The sequence below is a fragment of the Dermacentor albipictus genome, chromosome 8 (assembly GCF_038994185.2).
Source record: "Dermacentor albipictus isolate Rhodes 1998 colony chromosome 8, USDA_Dalb.pri_finalv2, whole genome shotgun sequence".
Classification (NCBI taxonomy): Eukaryota; Metazoa; Arthropoda; class Arachnida; order Ixodida; family Ixodidae; genus Dermacentor; species Dermacentor albipictus.
Window position 1 is genome coordinate 18,215,194 of NC_091828.1, and position 25,159 is coordinate 18,240,352.

General features: G+C 46.9%; 1 protein-coding gene across 3 annotated transcripts in view; it reads left to right on the plus strand.

Moving 5' to 3' along the window:
- dachs (unconventional myosin-IXb-like dachs) overlaps positions 1–25,159 on the plus strand; it is a 505,117-nt gene that overhangs the window by 223,374 nt on the left and 256,584 nt on the right. For all 3 annotated transcript variants that reach the window (XM_070523093.1, XM_070523095.1, XM_070523094.1), the window contains exon 2: positions 18,936–19,085. In XM_070523093.1, the coding sequence (XP_070379194.1) occupies positions 18,936–19,085 (150 nt within the window). The remainder of the gene's footprint in view (positions 1–18,935; positions 19,086–25,159) is intronic.

The following is a 25,159-nucleotide window of genomic DNA, read 5'->3' on the forward strand; positions in this document are numbered from 1 at the left end:
TGATCCTCCGGGGCACCAAATCGTGATGTCGTCTGCGTATAGCGAGTGGCTTATATTAGGAAGGGATCTGAGCCTTTCTGACAAGCCCTTCATGACTATGTTGAACAGTAAGGGGGAGATGACTGCTCCTTGGGGAGTGCCTCTGGCCCCTAGTGCGAACTCATCTGACTTGAGTTGTGCAATCCTGATGGTGGCTGTTCTGTTCATAAGGAATGATCTAACAAAAGCCTGCAACCTTGCTCCCAGACCTAGACTGGCCGTGGCCTGCAGGACAAATCGATGAGATACAGTGTCAAAGGCCTTGGTCAGGTCAAGGGCTAAGATGCCCCTAACATCCCTAGTGCTGTTATCGAAAATGTGCTTCTTAAGGAGTAGCATTACATCCTGTGTGGAAAGGCCGGGCCTGAAGCCGACCATGTTGTGCGGGAACAGTTCGTTGCGTTCTATGTAATCCGATATCCTGTGCAGGATCGCATGCTCCGCTACCTTGCCTACGCAAGAGGTTAGCGATATCGGCCTTAGGTTGTCAAGGTTTAGGGGCTTACCCGGTTTCGGGATAAGCACAACCGAGGCCGCTTTCCACTCGTCCGGGACGCACCCGTTCTCCCAAGTTTTGTTGACCTCGTTCGTTAGCAGCTCAATTGATCTATCATCCAGGTTCCTTAGCAGTCTGTTTGAGATGCCGTCCGGACCTGAGGCCGACCTGCTATTTAAGTTGTGAAGTACTGCTCTAATTTCGGACTCCGTGAAGGGGTCATCGAGCTCCTTTACCGTGTCACATTCGATGTTGGGATATTCCTCTGAGTGTGCTGCGCCTAGCGGGAGATATCTATTGGCTACCTCGTCTCAGAGCGTTTGTTCGGTTCCTCCTTCATGTTTGTACCTGTGAATGAGGCAGCACAATGTCTGTCTTTGATTGGTTTTGGTTTGCGTGTCATCTAGCATGTGCTTAAGGAGATTCCATTTTCCGCCTGTGCGCATGCGCCGATCGACTGCTGAACAGATTTCATCCCATTGTAGCCTAGCTAACTCGGTGTAGTACACTTCAATCTCCCTGTTAAGTGCGGCAACCCTCTTTTGCAACCTCCGGTTAAACCTTTGTGTTTTCCATCGCCTCAAAATAGAGGCTTTAGCTTCCAAGAGATGTGTGAGGTGCGGGTCCATCCTGGAAACCTCGAGCTCGGTTTGAATAGTTTTTGTAGCCTTTTCAACGTCTGCTCTGAGTCTCTCGACGAGTTCGCTGAAGCTGGCGTATTCGCCAGTGTCCTCCTTTCTGAGCTTACGGAAAGCATCGCAGTCCGTCACATTAAATTCCCTGGCCTGTGGGGCTCTGACCTGAAGGGTAACACTAATGATGAAGTGATCGCTGCCCAGGTTTTCTTGCTTGTTATCCCATGCTGTTTGCTCTACATTCCTGATAAGGGCAAGATCGGGGGTTGTGTCTCTAGCCACCGACGTGCACAGTCTCGTGGGGAAACGGGGATCGGTGATGACTGTTAGCGCTAGGTCATCGATGGCCCGCGCTAGATTTGTGCCCTTAGCTGTCTGCCTGATGTACCCCCATGCGTTGTGTGGGGCGTTGAAGTCTCCCACGATTACTAACGGTGACTCTCTAGCGAGCGAAGCCGCCTTCATAAACAGGGAGTGGAAAGACTGTCTCTGATCGGATGGTGGGCTGTAAACATTGATGATGAACATGATTTGTTTAAGCCAGCTGTTGGGGATAACCTCAACCAGAAGCGCCTCCATTCTGCCGCGACCTGGCTGAATGTCATGTTCAACGTATGCGAGCTTTTTGCTCACCAGCGTAGCTATACCTCTCTTGGACTCCCCCCTTGCCGCCACCGATTTGTAGCCTGTGAGGGTGGGTGTAACACACAGTGCCTCCTGTAGCAAAATTACTTGCGGCCTTTTGGCCTCAGCTGTAATGTACTGTTGCAGCGAAGTCTTGCGCCTTTGAAAGCTAGCACAATTCCACTGCCAAATTACTAGATCCTTTTGAGTACCCGCCATTTTGCTAGTTTAGATTTTGATGACCCTTCGGGGCCATCCCAGTACCGTCATTAGCTGCAGCTTGTCTACGAACCTTTGAATTGGCCTTTATAGCCATCTTGTTTTCAACTGCTACTACTTTATTTTCTATAGCTCCTACTTTACTTTCAAGTGCTCCCATGCGCTGCGCGAGCTGGTTAATGCTTGCCTGATTTTCTTTGGAAATCCTAAGTAACTCTTGGAGCATTTTGTTCTGCGAGCTTTCCGCACCGGCCATCTCCGACTCGCTTATCTCCGAGTCGTCCTCAAGTGGAGGGGGGGGGGGCGTTACGTTTGGCTTTGCTGACCTCGACTTTGGGTTCCTGCGTGCTTTTCTGCACGGCATTATCCGCCGCTTTCGCACCCTCGACCCTGCTTTGAATGGCCTGCGCAACTTTCTGCTTGCGTAGCTCTTCTTTGAGACTAGCAATCTCCTGACGCAGTAGTTGAATTTCCCGCTCTGCACTATGCTCTGGCGATACCGACCGCGTTACCTTTCTGGGTTTGGGCGTCTTCGCCACTCGATCCGCCCTGGTGAGCTCCTCCTGAAATGTCGTTCGAGACGCCGAGCGCCCTCTGGAACGGGAGCGGCTCCGCTTGGCGTCGCGACGCCGCGTAGATGGCGTCCTGGAGCGACCTCTTCCGAGGGTGCTGGCGACGCTGGTACATACGCTGGAGTCGCGTGACTGCATTCCTCGGGCCAGCTGCGTCTTCTCGGCACGCCGGTGGCGTTGGCGTCTTCTCCTTCTGACGATGTAGGGGACGTGAAACCTGTGTTTGCATACTCTGTCCGCAGTGGGATGTGGGCCTTCGCATAGCGAACACTTTGGAATGCACTCATGATCATCCGCTGGTGATTTCTGTCCGCACGTGCGGCACCACTTGCTGTTTGGGTTAGGGCAAACGTTGGCACGATGTCCTAAACCTCCGCAGCCGTAACAAACCTCCGTGTGTCTCCTGTATAGCGTGCAGCGAAACATGCTCGCGCCGCAAGACACATAACTGGGCACCTTCATACCCTTAAACAATACTACCACAGCCGTGGTGTTCTTGATTCTTTTGGCCTCGATGGCTCCTGGGTTGCGGCGGTTCACGATTCTTGCTCGTAGTTGAGCCTCGTTGACATCCACGTCGACACCCCGTATTACTCCTTTACACGTGTCGTCGGGGGGAGCCGGGTACACAGAGATCCGGTACGTGCTTTCGCCTAGTCGGACTTGCTGTGCCTTTACGTAGGCGCACGCATTTTTCTCGTAAGGAGTACACACTACATAGATGTTTTGGGTACCGTTGGGGCAAATGGTGTCCTCTTTAATTTCGGCCGGAGCTCGGGCTTGCTCGTAACGTATTTGGCTAACCTTGGTCACGTTCAGGCCGTCCCTTGGCCTGACGATGATGCGATACGTGTCCCTCGGCAGTCGAGGGAGCCTTAAAGTGGCAACGATGCGCTGGTACGCGCTCCGTGGGGCGGCAGTGCGGCCTCCGTCCTTTTGCTCGCCACGTCTTGGGTTGCCTTCGCGGGTAGTAGTCGCCACTCTCATCCCCTTGCCGTTCTTGCGGCCATATGCCGTCATCCAGTCAGGGCTGCTTGCTTCTTCTTGAGAGATGTCTTCTCCCTCCACGATCTCCATCCTGCGCTCCATCTTCGCCCGTGGTCGCAGGGGTAGGCGCCGGCCTACCCTCGCTGCCTCACCGAGGTTAGGCCTAGCTTCCGCGCTAGGGTCGGCTGTGCCGCGGCGCAGTCGGAACTTCACACACTCGTAAAACATCGAAAAAGTCACCCACCGTGAAACGTCCGGTACCGGTGAAGTCCTCACAACTTGCTGCGTCGATTAACGCATAATTTACTCGGTTTCGAGGAAGGAAACCAACCGAAATCATTGAAAAAACCAGAAGCCGAAATCATCGCATCCGCACTAGTCGGCTTCTTCGTCTTCTTCCTGAGTATGCAGGATTTAACTATAAAACACAGTTAAAGAATATTTAGGCAGTACAGTAAACTAAAAAAGAAGAAAAGGAAAATAGATTGTCTAAGGACAGTAATATAACAAGGACGTGAGTTTAGGAACAGAAATGCATGTTTCCACATGACAGTTAATCAACATGATACTCAAAGAAAGAAAGAAACTAGCATTGAAGAACACGTAGGAAACCATTTATACATGAAATAGGAAGCAATGGTAATACGACCCTTAGCGCGGCAAGAAATTATACAGTTAGGTGAAGAACCGCGCTTGTAACATCTAACACTTAGAGAGAGAGAGAGAATGAATGGTTTATTTCATCATCAGTTCAGCATACTTATCCAGTGGTACAGCGGGAAGGGGTGGCGAAAAGGCAACTGAATGCCTGACAAAGCGCCAATCCCCGCCAAGACCACGATATTGTACAACACTCAGCGTGTCACTCTGTAATGCATCAATGTAGTAAAAAAGGAAAAAAAGAAAAGAACAACAAAATTATTGCAGTACACTCAGCCTGTAATACGTAATGCATAAATATAATACCACATAATGACACATAATGTAATACTAATACATCATATAAAACATAAATGCAGAGGAGAAAAAAAGAACTAAGCCGTGTTTTTAATAAGTGAACTAGAACATAATTGATATCAACAGCTTATCGACACGAAATTTTCATGGCTGAATTTTGAGGCACAATACAGTTCTGGAAGAAAGTATACAATATAAGCAAGTCTCACACGGAAGAGAAAGAGAAAAAAAATGTCATGTTTGAAGCGCCATTAGATAAGCATGTATCATTTTTTTTAAATTGCTACTGATCGGCTTTCATTCAATATGCTCATGGCCGTCATGTTAGAGTTTAAAAATGAAGGATTAGGTGCGTTAGTTTTTGCTTGCCGTAGTTGGTTCAAATCCTTTCGCTGTAATAGGTGGTTTTCCTATGATTATACGTGTGTGTTTTCCGGGAGTAGGTATTCTGAAATATATCTACGTCCGATTTAATTTGATTGTAGATGACTGTCGCTAGTTTTTTATAAAATATATATTCGAATTTTAATATGCTGTGTTTATGGAAAAGTTAGCAGAAGGCGTTCGGCGCGGAACATTTTCGGTTATACGCAAGATTCTTTTTTTGGAGCCTGTGAATACTATCTTTATTTGTTTTTGTTGTTGTGCCCCAGATTAATAGGCAGTAATGTACGCGCGAGTAAACTAAAGTGTAGTAAAGCTGCTTTGTCCCCCAGTGGGGTAGCAAACATCTGATTCAGCCAATTATGCCAATGGATCGCGATATGTGGTGTAGCGTTCCTATTTAAAGGACACAGTAGACGTAAATCATTGCTGTGGAACTGGCGTCCATCTTGTCTACCTTTTTATTCCCACTTTATTCTTCTCTTCTCCTGTCTCCCGGTTCTCGTGCTTCTTCATCTTCTATTCGAAGGCTCATACCGCTTCACCCTTCCAGGTTTCTTTTGCTAACCCCTCCTGGGGTAATACTTGAAAACGTTTCCAATCGAAGCACATTCAACTGCGCCCCGTTCACCAATGTACCACACAGTCTTCAATATTCCTTTCTGAGTGGCTGTCTTTGTCACAGAGTAAGGACCATAAAATTTGGCACTGGATTCTCTTACTCCTTTCCTAACTAGAATGAGGTCGGTGACTTGAATGTCTGGGATATCTAAGCAATGTCTCTTGTCAAAATTTTGTTTCATTCGTTTACGGTACCTCTCCTCCTGCGATTTTTGTTTCCTCTCCTCGACGATCTTGAGATTTTCTAACAGCCCCAATTCACGGTCCAATAGGGGTCTCTCCTGAAGAAGCGAACTGCGGGCTACATCCCAAGCCACTGGTGTAGGAGCGATTGTGATGTCGTACAGCTGCTTCTAAAGAGCATTTCCAACCACCAGGGAAACTATCGTACATCCTGATGTATTGTTTTACATCTCGTATAGCACGCTCTGCAAGCCCATTCGCTGCGGGATGGTATGGCGCACAGAATTTGATTGATATATTATGGTCTCGAGCCCATCTTGCTAGCTTTTCACTCTTGAACGCTGGACCGTTGTCACATACAATCGTCCTGGTTGTCCTAAACATTTCCCGTTCGAGAAGGGCGATGACACTATTCGCATCTTCTTTTCCTGCCCGTGCCGCGACCATCCTGGTGCATTCATCTATGGCCAGAAGAAAAGCTTGCGTTTTTCGGACTCCTTCTCGTTTCTTATTCAGCTCGGCAAAATCAAGGTGTATAACTTCAAAAGGCACGTTCGAGTGGCAAGGTATTATCATGGCGTCCGTAGGCTGCTTATATTTCACTTTGTTGACTTGACAAAGGTGGCATGAACGAACGTATTGCTTGACGTCTTCTTTCATGTGAGGCCACGTAAATCTCTTGACTAGCTTGTTGTAGGTGCGCCAAAATCCGTCGTGTCCTCCAGATTCTGGGCTATCGTGGTACAAATAAAGAACCTTTGAAATCAGCGTTGGCGGGACTTGATAGCGACCTTCCATAAACATCAATTGTTCAGTGCCTTCCCACAATTTTACTTCATTGATTTCTTCACATTGTTCGGCCTGTATCATCAGTCTAGACAATGCATCTGCATCAGTCAAAAGGGGTCCAGGTCTGTGGGAGATGGTGAAATCAAATTGCTGCAAATAGTTCACCCATCTGGCGATACGTCCCTTAGGTTGGGTCATATTCAAGAGATGAGTGAGGGCCTGGTGATCGGTGAACAAAGTAAACTTCGCACCTTCTAGGTACGTACGGAAGTACTGAATTGCTTTAAGGACTGCAAGCGCTTCCTTTTCAGTAGTGGTGTAGTTGACTTCAGGTGGCTTGAGGGTGTAGCTGTAGTAGCCTACTACGTGTCGCTTTTCTCGGCCGGATGCTTCTGGACATTTCTGGTACAAGACTGCACCTGTTCCATAATGTGAGGCGTCGGTATTCAGTTCAAAGGGTAAAGTGAAATCTGGTATGCGTAGAATAGGGTCAGCAGAGATTCTGTGCACCAGATCACGGTAGACTCTCTCACATTCCTCATCCCACACAAATGGAACTGCTTTCTGCGTTAGGCGCGTGAGGCATCTTGTTTTTATGGCAAAGTCTTTTATGAAAGGTCTGAAATGTCCTGCTAATCCCAAAAACACACGCAATGAGTGGACGTCATATGGTTTTACCAGTTGGGATATCCTCTCAACGGACTCTTGTTTCGTGCTTTTAGTAGTCCCATCAAAGACTCTTCCAAGAAACACAACTTTTCTTTGAAAGAACGCACTTTTCTTAAAATTAACCTTGAGGTGTGCCAAGCTCAAGGCATTTAATACCTGGGACAGGTGTTCCTGATGCTCTGCCTCTGTTTTGGAGAAGACGATAATATCGTCGATGTACACGTTACAAAAGACACCTAGGAAAGGCTTCAGGACTTCGTTCATTATCTTCTGGAACCATGCTGGTGAGTTTTTCCAGCCGAAAGGAAGCCGGTTATACTCGTACAGGTCGAAAGGCGTGATAAAAGCAGTGTACATTTTTGTTTCTTCGGTTAGCGGGATCTGCCAGAAACCTTTGCACAAGTCAATACGTGAAAAACATCGGCAACCACCTGTCTCATCTATAATCGTGTCTATCTTCGGCATGGGAAATGGTATAAGCTCTGTCTGGCGGTTGAGAACCCTGTAATCTGTGCACAGTCTGAAAGTTCCATCTTCTTTCGGCGCAATAGTTATGGGAGAGGCGAAGGGTGACACCGAAGGCCGGATTATATTCGCGTCTAGCATCTCCTGCAATTCCTTCTTCAACCATATCTTGCGCTCTCTTGACATGTTATAAGGCGATTTTCGGATGACAGTCTTGTCGGTTAGTTCGAAAGGCACCTCGTGTGACGTCATCGCTGGTGGGTAGCTTCCTATGCATACCAGTTCAGGATAGGTCGTTGCAATATCCCTCGCGCACTTGACAACTCGCAGGTTATCTTTTCTATCAGGCTGTGTCTCTTGCCTTGATAGTCCTTCCACTAAAACAGCATCGTCCCAGTAAACGTTGATTTTTAGTTTCTTTATATCTGGTCTGGATAGCAGAAAGTCATACGTCACCCCCTCAATCACCAGTACTTCACTCTCTATTTGATGACCTTGGAACTCGATGTTTACTGAGGCCCATTGATTATGCATTGTCACTTTTCCGTCGTAGCCTTGCACCCGTAGTACTCTTCCACTATGCAGGTGACTTGCATCTACCAGCTTGGCATTAATTATAGACACAGAGGCACCGCTGTCAACCAAAGCCATCATATGTCTGTTTCCCACTTTGACAGGAATGTGAAGTAGGCTAGAGCAAGTTAAATAAACAGTCTCAGTTGTGGTCATCGGGTCGGACTGATCACCCTTGTTTATCAGTTTTGTTGTCGTCGGAGCCTCTTCAGCGTCCGAAAGGAGGGGAACGGGGTCGCTGTCGACGTTATGCACCCGACCTCTGGGAGCGCGCCAACCCAAGTTCTCTGTGCCGCCTGCAAGGCGGCGCGGTTTTCGCTGATTACGGCTTGACCAATCCGCGCCGGACCGTGTGAAGCGACCGCTTGAGCTAGCGTTTATATTTTCTTCTGAAGTAAATGATATGTCGTGAAGGCACTCCAGGAGCCCGTCCATAGTTTTAGGTGACCGTATTTGCACTTGCTTCAGGACTTGCGCGTGCAGTCCGTGCATTATTAGTGCTACTACGGCAGACGGAGGAAGCAGAGGCTCGGCCAGCTTTAAAAGGCGGCATTTGTCAAAGAAATACTCGACGAGGGAGCCTTGCTTGAATTTGAAATTAAGCGCGGCGTCCCACCTTTGCACTGGGTTGCTTCGGAATGTCGTCAAGAATTTTTCTTTCCACTGATTCCAAGAGTTGCCAGCCTCTTCAATAATGTGCAAATCATACCACTTCCGTGCAACACCGCTTAAGTAACTACGCATGTTAGTAATCTTGTCCTCATTAGAGTGCCAGTTGTTCTTCCCAGCAGCATAGTCATAGAATTCAAGCCAACCTTCTGGACTTGATGACATGCCGTCGAATGCATCGGGTTCTACAAATTTAGTCACTGACTTCTCAGCGTTTAAAGAGCTTATAAGCGATGTCACCAGCTGGTTTTGTTGCGAAATCTGTTCTTGTTGTAGCCGAAGTGCTTTCAAAACGAGGCTCACCTCTTCCGTCGACGACTGTGATCCAGAGTCCTGTCGACGCATCGGTTGAAGAACTAATTCGTCGAAGATCACCAGAGGCAAGTTCACGTTCACAGCACCCTTCCGACGTAGTTCATCAGGGTCCATGGAAGCCTTCTCTAAAACCAGGTTCATGAGTTCTGCCGAGTTGAGTTCGCGAGGTAGTTCCACCGCTGGTTCATCTTCAGCTTGGTATCTCGAAAAGATGATCTTGTCCGCGGAGGTCTCCTCAAGGAAAAATCTCACCCACATGTTGGAGATCCTGTCGGCTGCGCCAAAATAATGTAGCGTTCCTATTTAAAGGACACAGTAGACGTAAAGCATTGCTGTGGAACTGGCGTCCATCTTGTCTACCTTTTTATTCCCACTTTATTCTTCTCTTCTCCTGTCTCCCGGTTCTCGTGCTTCTTCATCTTCTATTCGAAGGCTCATACCGCTTCATGTGGGTGCGAAGATTATCTGTGTGATTGGACCAACTCAAAGTTTCATGAAAGATAACGCCTAGAAATGCTTGAGTCTGGACGCGCTCAATCAAGCTCAATCAATCAATCAGAAGAAATTATTTGAGAAGAAAAATCTAAGCAGGAAATTAGCAGGCAAATGGCAATTACAATTATCTTCGGACTCGTATACAGTAATGTATCATAATAACTTATTTTAGGAACGGAGCATGGAATATGTCCACGTAATGGCAACTAAATAAAATATGAACAAAAGGTAAAAGGGGACGTCGAAACCAACGCAATGCAAAATATGTTACGATGATTCATGCGATGATAAATGATTTTATTTCCGTACTACTGCTTCTATTTGTGAGGTAAATATTGAGAACGGTTTGATGTTGGCTATAGCAGGATCAAGTCGGTTGCGTTCAGCTACTGTGAGGGAAAAGAAGGAATACTTAAAAGTGTCGTTGTTGGATGTGTAGTCTGTTAAAGCGTACGCATGTTTGTAACGTATTTTTCGTGTCTCAGAAAATGAAATGAACCTGGACACATATATCTTATACTTATTTTTTATTAGCTGAAACAAGAACCTCAGTCGAGCCTGTTTTGGTCTGGTAGATAGCATGTGCAATCCGGACTTCCTTGGTAGATTAGTTGGTGAGTCAGAGCGTTTATATTTATTCTGAATGAACCTTATGGCCTTTCTTTGTATTGATTCTGATTTCGTTATGTTAGTCATTGAATGGAGAAACCAGACTGTGTTTGTGTATTCGAGAATTGGTGTAACGAACGCTTTGTAGGCCAGTAGCTTCGTTGATGTGGCAGAGAGCGCAAGGCTTCTTTTGAGAAATAATAATTTGCGTAGCGCTCCTACGGTGATATTCGTAATATGTTTATCCCACCCAAGGCCGGAGATTATTGTAACTCCTAGGTGTTTATGTTGTCCTACTTTAGTTAGCGGTATGCCGTTAATCTCATATGCAAAGTTATAAGGTCTTGTTTACCTTGTTACGGTCATGGTCACAGTTTTTCTTGTGTTATCTGACATCTGCCAATTAGAGCAACAAGTAGCTAGAGTGTTGAGGGATGTATTAAGTGCGATGTGGTCGTTCTAATTAATGATTCTGTTACAAATAATGCAGTCGTTGGCGAACACCTATATATTGCAATCAATATGTTAGCTGTGATGTCATTAATATTGATTAGGGAGAGTAATACCCAAGAAACACAAGACATAACATTGAGGCGTTGGAAATGATCCAGAGAAAACCTGTTCGATTTATCTTTAACAAATACCGCTCTACTGACTCCCCCGCCACTCTCATGGCACAGCATAACATACAGACACTGGAAATACGAAGAAAAATTCAAAGATTCAAGTTACTTTTCTTTATAAAAAATAACAAACTCTCCATGAGTCCTGGTCCATTTATTAAGTCCACCACAACAGGCCTCACAAGAAATCATCACGCGGAATCCCTAACGCCGTACAACGCCAGAGTCAATGTTTTTAAATACTCTTTCTTTCAGCGCACAATAACTCAATGGAACTCACTCCCGACTGATCTACTAACCAGTATTGATGCCTTTGACAAAATTACTTATTGAAAGTTGCAGAGTTATTGTTTTCTGTTCCTGCTATGTGTCATTGTTTATATATTCTTTACTGCAATGATTTTTTGCTGTGCTTTCTTGCAGTTGTTATTGTCATTCTCTTTTTGTTTCGCCCCTCCTGCTAGGACCCATCTACGGTGTGCAGTATGCTGTAAATAAATAAAATAAAAAATAAAATTGAGCTTTGGGAAACTCCGGACGTAACCGCGACAGTGTTTGATAGCATTTTTTCGTAAATTACAAATTGTGGACGATCGGCTCGAAATTCTTTTATCCAGGTTATCGGGTTAGATGGTGAAAATTTGATCGGTGTTAGCTTGTTATTCACAAATCAGTAAAAAAAAAGTTCCTAGGTTGTATTTCGTGAGTCTAGAAATGGTAAGTGTGTTATTTTCGTTTAGTAGGGATTTGGCGTTAGAAAAGCGCGAACTGTAAGTCATTCTTCTATGACTTGGTTCTGAATTATATCTGTAGAGACGCAACATGAGTGTTATAATTGTTTTCCCAACAAATTACACTATAACTAATGTAATGTGTAGACAAAAGGGTGGTAAAGTGAGAGTAAAATGGTGCGTGTACAGTAAGGGCGTGTTTTAATTAAGATGCGTATACGTAAGCTATTTTCTTTTTGATGTGAGCAGTATGGCTCTGATATGTTAAATTACTATCAAGTAGAATGCCAAGGAAAGATGAACTTGAAGGAAGACAATGGGAACGCAATATGAAAGGTAGAACGGATGCTAAGTCTCGCTGATGTGAAGAGAATACAACAAAATTAATCTTAATTGCATTAATATATAAAATGTTGGCATTGCCCCACCTCAGCATGTTATATAAATCAGTCTTTAGTTTATTAACGACAGATATTGTTATCAAAAGTAAGTAGGGTAGAATCATCAGCGTACAGAATGCATTTTATTAAAGAAAGCCAAGTAGGCAAATCATTATTACAAATCAAAAACAAAAGTGACCCCAGGATAGAGCCTTCGGGCACATCGATGTTAGTGATTCGCTGTCGAGAATAAACATTGGAGGTAGAAAGAAATTGTGCTTCATTACATAAGTAGCTATTGAGTAGTGAAAGGGTGGGACTGCAAATTCCAATCGCCTCGAGCTTAGGGAATGGGATATTATGATTTGTGGTATCAAATGTCTGCGTTAAATTAATAAAAACTGAGGCCGCGAGAAATCATTCGCAGATTAATTTTTCCCTATCATATGGAATCATCATCATCATCATAATCATCATTAGCTTGGTTACGCCCACTGCAGGGCAAAGGCCTCTCCCATACTTCTCCAACTACACCGGTCATGTACTAATTGTGGCCATGTTGTCCCTGCAAACTTCTTAATCTCATCCGCCCACATAATTTTCTGCCGCCCTCTGCTACGCGTCCCTTCCCTTGGAGTCCAGTCCGTAACCCTTAATGACCATCGGTTATCTTCCCTCCACATTACATGTCAAGCCCATGCCCATTTCTTTTTCTTGATTTCAACTAAGATGTCATTAACTCGCGTTTGTTCCCTCACCCAATCTGCTCTTTTCTTATCACTTAACGTTACACCTATCATTCTTCTTTCCATAGCTCGTTGCGTCGTCCTTAATTTAAGTAGAACCCTTTTCGTAAGTCTCCAGGTTTCTGCCCCGTACGTGAGTGCTGGTAAGACACAGCTGTTATACACTTTTCTCTTGAGGGATAATGGCAACCTGCTGTTCATGATCGGAGAATACCTGCCAAACGCACCCCCGCCCATTCTTATTCTTCTGATTATTTCAGTCTCATGATCCGGATCCGCGCACACTGCCTGTCCTAAGTAGATGTATTCCCTTACCACTTCCAGGGCCTCGCTACCTATTGTAAATTGCTGTTCTCTTCCGAGACTCTTAAACATTACTTTAGTTTTCTGCAGATTAATTTTTAGACCCACCCTCCGGCTTTGCCTCTCCAGGTGAGTGAGCATGCATTGCAGTTGGTCCCCTGGGTTACTAAGCAAGGCAATATCATCAGCGAATCGCAGGTTACTAAGGTATTCTCCATTAACTCCTATCCCCAATTCTTCTCAATCCAGGTCTCTGAATACCTCCTGTAAACACGCTGTGAATAGCATTGGAGAGATCGTATCTCCCTACCTGAGGCCTTTCTTCGTTGGGATTTTGTTGCTTTTTTTATCGAGGACTATGGTGGCTGTGGAGGCGCTATAGATATCTTTCAGTATTTTTACATACGGCTCGTCTACACCCTGATTCCGCAATGCCTCCATGACTGCTGAGATTTCGAGTGAACCAAACGTATTCTCATAATCAATGAAAGCTATATATAAGGGTTGGTTATATTCCGCACATTTCTCTGTCACCTGATTGATAGTGTGAATATGGTCCATTGTTGAGTAGCCATTACGGAATCCTGCCTGGTCCTTTGGTTTACGGAAGTCTAAGGTGCTCCTGATTCTATGTGCAATTACCTTAGTAAATACTTTGTAGGCAACGGACAGTAAGCTGATCGGTCTATAATTTGTCAAGTCTTTGGGATACCCTTTGTCAATATATAAGGAATACAGACAGACAGACAGACAGACAGACAGACAGACAGACAGACAGACAGACAGACAGACAGACAGACAGACAGACAGACAGACAGACAGACAGACAGACAGACAGACAGACAGACAGACAGACAGACAGACAGACAGACAGACAGACAGACAGACAGACAGACAGACAGACAGACAGACAGACAGACAGACAGACAGACAGACAGACAGACAGACAGACAGACAGACAGACAGACAGACAGACAGACAGACAGACAGACAGACAGACAGACAGACAGACAGACAGACAGACAGACAGACAGACAGACAGACAGACAGACAGACAGACAGACAGACAGACAGACAGACAGACAGACAGACAGACAGACAGACAGACAGACAGACAGACAGACAGACAGACAGACAGACAGACAGACAGACAGACAGACAGACAGACAGACAGACAGACAGACAGACAGACAGACAGACAGACAGACAGACAGACAGACAGACAGACAGACAGACAGACAGACAGACAGACAGACAGACAGACAGACAGACAGACAGACAGACAGACAGACAGACAGACAGACAGACAGACAGACAGACAGACAGACAGACAGACAGACAGACAGACAGACAGACAGACAGACAGACAGACAGACAGACAGACAGACAGACAGACAGACAGACAGACAGACAGACAGACAGACAGACAGACAGACAGACAGACAGACAGACAGACAGACAGACAGACAGACAGACAGACAGACAGACAGACAGACAGACAGACAGACAGACAGACAGACAGACAGACAGACAGACAGACAGACAGACAGACAGACAGACAGACAGACAGACAGACAGACAGACAGACAGACAGACAGACAGACAGACAGACAGACAGACAGACAGACAGACAGACAGACAGACAGACAGACAGACAGACAGACAGACAGACAGACAGACAGACAGACAGACAGACAGACAGACAGACAGACAGACAGACAGACAGACAGACAGACAGACAGACAGACAGACAGACAGACAGACAGACAGACAGACAGACAGACAGACAGACAGACAGACAGACAGACAGACAGACAGACAGACAGACAGACAGACAGACAGACAGACAGACAGACAGACAGACAGACAGACAGACAGACAGACAGACAGACAGACAGACAGACAGACAGACAGACAGACAGACAGACAGACAGACAGACAGACAGACAGACAGACAGACAGACAGACAGACAGACAGCACCCGGAAAGTGCACGAAGTACCTTAAGAATGCTGTCGTTGATAATTGACTTAAATTGTGGGGTTAAACATGTCGGAACTGCACAGGTACGAGGAACGCCGCCGCAGCGGCCGGTATCCGCGAAGTCGTGCTCAGTAGGACAACGCAATAGTCACGGTGGTGCCGCGACGAGCAGGAGCGATAAACTGAATTTTTTTCCTCCGCTATCCTCTGACGCGCACACCATGGAAAATACTTTCACCATTCGCTTTCTTTCTTTTTTTTTTGCTTTTTTGAGCACTCAGAGTACAGCGGAATAAAGGCAGGCTTTCAATCGTCCTTTTATACGGAATGGCTTTCCTTTATTTGCCATTCTTCTTCATACAACATGTCATGGTTATAAAATTTATGCACTGCTCATGGAGAACAAATATAAGAAGTCAGACAATATATGACAGGGTAAGAACTAAATACCCCTGGAAGAGGCAGCCTGGCGGGACTCGCGCCATTAGACTTTCATTAGCTGCGTGTTGGTACATGTTTCTCGGTCTCTTAATCGGGCCCATTTTTTTTCTGCTGGCTTTGTTTCGCACAATATTGCCTCAATCACACGTATGGCTTCGTCAGACCTCGGCAGACAAGGCGGACTACCGCTTTAAAGCAGCCGAAAACGAGGAAACATTCGTCAGGCGCCGCGAAGGCGAACACCATGCAGCCACGACACGCGTACCGCCGACCACGATTTCGAGCAGAGTGCAGCTCCGACTGCGTCGTGACTCGGTCGTTTCCCACGTGTCACGCCAGATCCATTCGGGAGCCCTATGACCGTGCACGAGCCAAGCGAGCGCCGCCCTGTCGCTTTCACTCCGCAGCGCCAGAACGCGCGGACCACATGATCGAGACGACGCCGTGCGTCACGCCGGGGAGAAGGCGCTTCCTCCAGATCGTTTGAAAGCGGAAACGGACACGGTGACTTCACCTGGATTAGGTGCGCAAGGTATAATGCCGGCGGCGGCAAGGAAAAAAAAAAGAAAAGGTCACTCTCGTATCACGAGCTATGATCTGAATGATCCGTGATATCACCTGCCCTTGACCTTGGCGAAACACGACGAAACTTGCTGCAACACTTCCCTCTCCTTTGAAAGCGTTTTAGCCACCAACCAAAGGAGGTCCTTTAGGCGTTCCTTGCATGTCGACGGCCTCTAAACGTGTAGGCAATTGGTAGCAACGGTGCCGCTCTGGACATTGTGAAATGTGGCAACGGCGGCATATTGATTCAGTCAGAGACGCCCGTAGCATGCCTTTGCGGCAATCAGAGGTGGCAAGATGGCGAATTCGACAGCATGGCGGAATTTGTCAATTAATAGCACCCCAGGGTACAATTTAGGTTTCAAAGTCCCAGTCCAGTGGTTCAGTGACTGTGGTGTTTGCTCGATGTGACCGCATGAGCCTTGCGCGATGAAGAGGATAACCCGTCTTTGCGCCACGCAACTTCTTTTCTTTTTTTCCAAATTGAACGGGTTAGTTAGGCATGCACACCCGCTTGATCGCGTAATGCTGGGAGTGCGCTTGCTTCGCGGGCCTTGCGGACACTCGGGCGAGTTGGGCGGTGCGCGGTGTTTCATAAATCCTTGTTGGCGTTATATCGCAGAGCGAAACATATTACTTGATGCCTTGCGGAGAAGAGGATTCTCACACGATCGTGTACGACGTCCATTGTTTCCAGAAGGCTCCCAGGTCATCTGAATATAAATATTACGACTTAATTCTGTCTGTATTTCCTCGAAACAATGGGCTTTCGGATGTGTGGCGAACACTGCATACCTGAAAGGGGGGCACAAGGCTAGAGAGGCTAAATTAGCATCGTCACCGCCACCATAAAATTGCGAGCAAGTGATCATCATCGTGAAGACATAGCGACTTCTCACAAAAAAAATTGAATTTGGAATGGAGACCGGGATTTCGTTATGCCTTACTGATAAGCACTTATCACTTAGGCTCGAAGCACCATGTGCAGTCCTTGCGGAACTCCTTCTTTATGCTTCGTTTTGGGTCCGTGTTAGCTCTCAACGTAACCTCGCCCGTATCTCTAAGGTTTTCTGGTTTCACTGTTACATTTCTATTCTTTTAAAGCACTTTACGAGTTCTAACCTCTATGGGAGGCTGTTATATGGCTGATTATTTGTACACGCGTTAAATGACACCAAATACTTTTAAACATGCTACTTCGAACGTCGTGGTAGCTCACTACAGCCTTTCTTTATTACGGCATTTTTATTAATGTTCTTCGGTAGAGAGAGAGAGAGAAAATAATGTAGAGAAAGGCAGGGAGGTTAACCAGAGGTAGTTCCGGTTGGCTACCCTGCGCAGGGGGAAGGGTTAAGAGGGATAAAAAGAGAAACAGAGTAGAAGGGGGAGATAGAAAGAAAGGGAGACAAGCACGAACAAAGCGCGTACACTACAGAGCGGTAGGGGGCGGCATTCTTAGAGTCTGTCGTGAAGCCCCGTGGACCGCAAGAACCTTACTAGCGCGAGTAGGGCCTTCAACGCGGATGTTCTTTCGGAGCATTGGCCTAAAGCTTTTAGTTCTGAAATTGGACGATTGTCCAACTGGTCCAGCACTCTGCACATCACTTGTCTCTCAGCACTGTATCGCGGGCAGACACAGATAATGTGTGCGAGCGTCTCGTCGATGTTACATGTGTCGCACGTGGGGCTGTTGGCCATTCCTATGAGGAAAGCATAGGCGTTTGTAAAGGCAACGCCTAGCCACAGACGGTAGAGCATAGTCTGGTCACGTCGGGGTAATCCAGGCGGGAGGTGCATCCGTATGTCCGGAGACAACGAACGCAACCGACACATTGTGAAAACATTCGAGTCCCACAGGGGCAAAGTACACTCACGGGTCATCAATCGCAGCTGAGCCGCAGCGTCTGTTCGCGAAAGCGGAATGAAGACTCGTTGACCACTTTCATGTGCAGAACGGGCGGCTTCGTCGGCGTGGTCATTCCCGCTGATGTTACAATGTCCTGGAAGCCAATGAAAGATTATGTTGTGTCCCTTGTCATAGCTTTGGTGATATATGTGCCGAATTTCTGAGGCCAGTTGTTCATTGGGTCCGTGGCGCATTGGGCTTCGTATGCACTGAAGGGCTGCCTTGGAGTCACTAAAGACTGTCCATTGTTGCGGTGGCTTCTGCTTAATGAAATCAAGTGCAGCACGGAGCGCCGCGAGTTCTGCACCCGTCGATGTGGTCACACATGAAGTTCTTAATTTGATTTCCTCAGATTGTGCTGGGAATATGACTGCAGCAGCAGAGCTGTTGAGTTTTACTGAACCGTCCGTGTATACATGTTGGCGGAATCTGTGAACGTTGTGAATGTGCTCCAAAGTTGCTTGTTTCAAAGCTTGCAATGGCGCTCCAGCTTTCTTTCTGATTCCTGGAATTGTCAGTTCAACTTGCGGCCGGTGCAGACACCACAATGGATCTGACAATCGTGCAGCGGGCGTAAATCCTGATGGCAAGTACGATTGATGTCTTTGAATAGTTTTAGCAAAGGTTGAAAGTGGCCTCTTTGCTGGCAAGCAAGCAAGATGGTGTGAGGGAATCCGAGTCAGGTGTCGGATGTGCGCTCTCAGGACATCTGTATCAATGTATACTGTCAAAGGAGCGTCTCTGGCTATGGCCACTGTCGCAATCGATGACAATCGATTCTTCGGTAGAAGCGTACTGCAGCATTGCGTGAATCCACATTAGAGAGAAGGAGCTGGTACGTAAGATTCCCTTAGTTCACCTCACTTTTTAGTGTCCGCCACACCCATTTTGACCACCATTTGTGAGATAGCATGATTATTTATTCGCGTCTCATGACTCACCACCTTACCGTTCGCAGCTTCACTTGGATCCTTGCAAGAACCAAGCTCCAGGCCTTCCAGCAGCGCGTCGTACCAGCGTATTCGGGTGCTGTCGACACCAAGCAGGCATGTGACGTCACAGCGTCGTCCCACTCGCCACCGAAAACAGAGTTCAAGCAGCGAAAGCGGTAAGTGATAGTGTTCTGTTATGATACGAAGTCTTGGTTGCGACTGGGCAGCTTTTGCTTCTTGAAAATTCATTTTAATAGGCTGTAAATTTGGCAATTTAAACCAAAGGGTTTTAACCAAACTCCTTACGTTCAACAGTTAAAGAGATGCCAATAACTCTCGAAGCAAAATTATTCGGCCTTCGTGAACTTTTGATCTGCAAGTGTTCCTCTCCAGTATACATGAACACCGAAAAAATCTCGATCTAAACAACTAAAACCAAATGATTTCCTTCATCCGTTGCGCATGTCTTCACGAAATGCTTATATGGACGACCTTCGTTGAACCTAATGCCTGTAGACTGTTGTGTCTTAACAAAGTAGTGGAAGTTCGATCTTTATCCTACTATTTGTCACCCTACCTCTCCACGTGGTAGTACAGGTCATTGCTAGCTTTCGGGGGCTAATCTTGTCGCAGCAACGGAATTCAGATGAACTAATATTGGTTCTTAAGAATAACTCATTAAGAAGAACCGTACGCTGAAGGAAATAATACGCAGGACAGTTATGTCCAGGATAGCCACGCAGCAATTGGCGCTGTAACAGATTTACACTTTATATCCTCAGTATATTCACGTGTATACAGTGGCATGAAGCGAAAAGAATGTTACATAGCAAGACGCCGACGATAACCTATATACAAGTATATTTACAACGCAATATGCCGCACTTGGCCAAGAGGCAACAGCCCGCGCTAGCCTCTGATCGTCATCGTCGTCTTCACCCTGCTCGCCTCTTTGTCATCGCAAATGCTGTTCCGTAGCACTACCCTCGGCGGCAAAAGCGCCGTCCCGGAGCGACTAAACGCCGGACTCGGAAGCAGTGCAGTAGGCTTTGAGCCTACTGACGTGCACGACATCACTAGATGCCAGAGCAGAGGACGAGGTTGAACGCACAGGAGCAATTGCGTACGTCACAGGCGTCACCTGGAGCAACGCGCGGTAGGGCCCTGTGTATCGCGAAAGGAGCTTCTCTGAAAGTCTGACGTGACGAGAGGGCGACCCCAGGAGCACGAGAACACCAGGCGAAAACTGTACGTCATGGTGGCGGGCGTTGTACTGACGCTGCTAAGTGGTTTGCGAGGCCGTCAGTTGAGTATGGGCAAGCTGGCGTGCATGGTCGGCGAGGGCGATGGCATCGCGCGCATACTCGCTTTTCGAAATCGCAGGAGGAGGAAGTGCCGTCTCTAGGGGCAAGGTCGGTTTGCGACCGTACAATAAATAAAATGGAGAAAATCCGGTGGTGTCGTGCCGGGAAGAATTGTACGCAAATGTGACGTAAGGAAAGGCAATGTCCCAGTCGTGGTGGTCCTTGGAAACGTACTTGGATAGCATATCGGTAAGAGTACGGTTTAACCGCTCTGTCAGGCCATTGGTTTGAGGATGGTATGAGGTAGTCAGCTTGTGTTGAATGGAGCAGGAACGCACAATGTCGGTGATAACTTTCGAGAGGAAGTTAGGACCACGGTCAGTAAGCAGCTGTCGCGGGCCGCCATGAAGTAAGATGATGTCACGCAAGAGAAAGTCCGCAACATCAGTGGCGCAACTGGTAGGGAGAGCCCGCGTGATAGCGTATCGGGTGGCGTAATCAGTTGCGACGGCTGCCCATTTGTTCCCAGAGGATGACGTGGGAAAGGGACCGAGGAGGTCTAATCCAACACGAAAGAATGGTTCCACAGGGACGGTGATCAGCTGGAGATGACCGGCAGGTAGCACCTGAGGCGTTTTCCGACGCTGGCAGGGATCACACACAGGCAGCAACATAGCGTCGGACGGAGCGAGCGAGACCAGGCCAATAGAAGCGGCGGCGGATGCGGTCGTACGTGCGGGTTACCCCAAGATGTCCTGCAGTGGGTGCGTCATGCATCTCAAAGAGCACAGTCTGTCGTAGATGTTTTGGCATTACAAGAAGAATATCAGAGCCGTCAGGGAGTAACTTCCTTCGGTACAACATGCCGCCCTGGTGGACATATCGGCGAACGGATGCGTCGGTATGTGTAGAGCGCAGACGCTCGATGAGTACTCGCAGCGATAGGCCTCGGTACTGCTCATCGGCGATGTTAGCAGCGATAGGTCTCGGTACTGCTCATCGGCGATGTTAGCGAAGGCAGACACAGAGAAAATGCCGTTGGCGGTACTGCTGTCGGCGTCGTCAGGCTCGTCTACCGGGTAGCGAGACAGGCAGTCAGCGTCCTTGTGTAGTCCGCCAGATTTGTAGGTGACAGAGTACAAATATTCTTGGAGGGGTAAAGCCCAGCGACCAAGTCTTCCTGTAGGATCTTTCAGTGAGCATAACTAGCAAAGCGCGTGATGGTCTGTCACAGTGGCCAGTGACTGCGCGATCGACGGCAGCCATTTTTTATTCCTTTCAGAACGGGGCAGCCTGCGGCTATTCAGAAGAAAGTTCAGTTTTGTAAGGCATATTAATGCATTTTTAACGCGTACACGTCACTTTGACGTGGTGAATTATTGCTGTTTTGTGACGTTGTGTGACAGGCAGGTGAAGTAGCTGCAGCCCGAAAACTTATGACCAATAGCCGAGTGCTAATGGCGAAAACGCGTCGAATCAGAAATAACTGTTTTTCTTTTGTTCAGTGAAATCATGCATAATCAGTGTGTACACGTCAAGTCAGATGCGGAGCTATCGCGGTTTTCGTGACGTCTTGTGACAGACAGATGAAGTGGGGGTGGTTGAAAAAAAGCTTTTGACCACTCGCGGAGGGCTGATTGCAGAATTGGAATAGAAAAGTTTGGAATAGTTTTACGTTAGAGCGCCCTAAGCTCCCACATGCTTGTTTCTACACCTCGCCATCAAGTCGCTGACCGGGTGAGGTGCTTGACCTACCTCCACGTTAACGGAGCACTGCACCAGGTGAATGGCTACGTGGCAGCTCCGGACGGAGACTCACCGGTCGTAATTCACGGAATCGACCCCAAGAGACCCACCGAAGAGTTGATGGCCCACTTGCGTATACGTACTCAAGTGGTTGAGATTCCTCAGGCTCGGATTCTGGGTGACACCAAGACCGCGGTACTTACCTCCAGCAGTGACTACACTCCCATATATGTGCACTACTGCGGGGGGCAGACGCCCTGTTAGCCCTATAAGGCAACGACGCAGGTGTGCCGGTATGTTACCGCACCGGCCACCGCTCTGATGTGTGCCCCACCCCTAGCGTAGGGGTCTGCCGCACGTGCGGCACTCAAAACCCAACGGAAGGGAACGACTGCACGCTGAAATGCGCCGCCTGTGGGTAAGCCCATGCTACTGGCGCCAAGGAATGTAAACGTCGCCTCAGGCCTACAGCCAAGAAAGCCAAGGTTCCTGCACAACCAAAACCAAATCGCAAAGACCAGGCACCCTGGCGAAAGCAAGGACGTAGGTGGTTCAGTCGCGGTGCCCAACACTAGAGCCCCGGAGCCGCAGCAGCAGCCGAACAAACCGAAAATCCGAGCTAAGATGCCTCCAGCGCCACACAACATCCAACAGGTGAGCTGGGCTCGAGTTGTATCTCCGACTGCTCCTATTACAGAACATCCAGAGTATCAGAAAATCATAGCCGAGAATAGGCAGTTTTATCCTACCACACCACAACCCACAACACCCCCATCAGGCATGGATGCCGTGTTTCAAAGCGTAATGCAACAGATGCAGCAAATTCAACAAGAAATCCAACAGCAAGGATCTATGTTTAACGAAAATTATTTGACCGCGCGACGTGAAGCTCGTAAGCGCACAGGTGCAGGCCACTTGTCCAATCCCAGAGCTCCGGCCCACCGCCGCACTGCGAACGCTACAGATATGTCACTCACACAGAGAGCGTGGATGATGGCCATTTGGCCAAATTGTTCAGAGCAACTTGAGATTTGGTAGTGGCATTGTCGTACATTCCACAAGCAAGCAGCAGCCCTCCAATACATTGTACAAAATTCCCTAAGCCCACCGGACATAATCTGCTTACAAGAAGTGGGCCTCCGGCCACTATAACTATTGGTCTATTATTCGCTGCTCAATATAAAATACACTCGTGTCGCAACGCTGGTATGCAAAACTATAACTGCCACTGTCAATTATTTCCAAGGCCGCACAGAAACTAATCACCAAACAATCGTGGTTGCGCCCCAGAAAAAGGGCAAAGCCCATACAGTCTTTCTAAACGTGTGCAGACCCCAAAAGACAAACAAGAAGACCTTGCTACCCTTCTAACCCTCGCTAAAATTATCGCGGGCACCAAAATCCAACTAATGGTTTTCGGAGATTCCAGCACTCCCCGCACCATGTGGAGCTATCATAGGGACTCGCCTAAGGGAGGCAACCACCTCAACTTGGCGGAAAAGCTAAGACTATTGGAATCATTTTCACAGAGAAAATGTCATGGGACGACCACGTTGCCTACCTTGTGCAGAAGCTTTCGCGCATGACTGGGTATTTGCGTCGCTATTGCTCATCTTTTTCCATTTTAGTCGGTATACTGCTCTACAATTCCCTGTTTACCTCGATCGTGAATTTCGGCGCTCTGGTCTGGGCAACGACAACAGTGGAAAATATTGAGAAACTATCGCGTTTACAGAAACGTGTAATCCGCATAACAGCTAAGGCCTCTTACTATTCGCACAAAGAACTTTTTACTAGATTTAACATTATCCGCGTACATTCTTTATGCACCTATAGACCGATTCGTTATTACAAGTCGGAAATAGTTAAGCACGATAATTCATTCGCTGAATTAGCCGGGCTTACAACGCACCATCCTGTGTATTGTACATGAAATCCCGCAAAATGGACAGTTAATGTGTGCCGCACAAATTACGGAAAACAGATGCTGAAAGTTGGCTTACCGTCAATCCTGAACGAACTGTACGAAGAATATACCTTAGATGTGATAAATAAATCATTCAGAGATTTACGTAGAATATTTCTATAAACCGAACAAAAATGTACGTAGCAATGTGGTTTGTTCTTTTTCTCTTCTGTGTCATGTGTATGCATGCCTGTGTTTTCTTATCACGCATATTTTGTACTCACGCATACTTAGTTTTGGTGTAATGCGCATTGTCCTAGCGTTTCTTTCTTCTTTTTTTCTTTCTTTCATTCTTTTATTTTTAAAGTTTTTTTGTATTTTCTTTGTTCCACGCATATTTGTGTATGCCAGAGCATTCATGTTTCTCAGCCTGATATTTTTTGCTTTAGTTATTTATATCACAATTTTGTTTTTATTTATTTTTTGTGCCCATAACTGTCCGTGAGCATCTGCGTGCTGCAAATTCACTGTGTGTATTTTAACATGTCGCGCTTTCCACTGTATGCCTTGTAGGGGGCACGGACCGGCGTCAAGCCTTTCCATGGCTTTTTGTCCTTGCTCCTAAGCATCTCAGGATGTTTGAATAAACTGATTTGATTTTACTACAAGTAGTTACCTTACCGAAAGCACCAACGCGCTTAGGCAACAGTACCAAGATAGCCAGATACATCCATTAAATGTGCATAATATGGTGCACCTTGGACATTCAGTACGCCCATTTGATATCCAGATTTATCCAGAAAACATTGTATGGATGTACTGTGAATCATCGCAAATGCATCCAGAACATGTAAGTGGTACGTTGTGGGGACGTCAGGGCTGGATATATGCAACATCTAATCGAAGTCCACAACATCCACAGGATATCCATTGTACCACACATGGTTGTATTTGCAACATGTAATATATATCCGCTGGATGTGCCTTGTACTATTTTTGGCTGTTTCTTTTATTCATCATGCATGCATGCACTGGTAATCTTGAATTTGTTGTCCCAGGCTGCCTCAGACTGCTCGAGACGCTGCTACAGCCAGTGATTATTGGCGTACGCAGCTTCTCAGACAGTACTGGACTGTTTGGAACAATAATTCAAAGCGCCACTCTTACTAAGCGAAGAGAAACTTCGTTCTCACCACCAGGATTTTTATTGTGGAACTCCTTACTGCTATCAACCGTTTGACAAGTACGTAATGATGTACACAACATTTGCAGTGAAATGCAATGGCAGACTGCA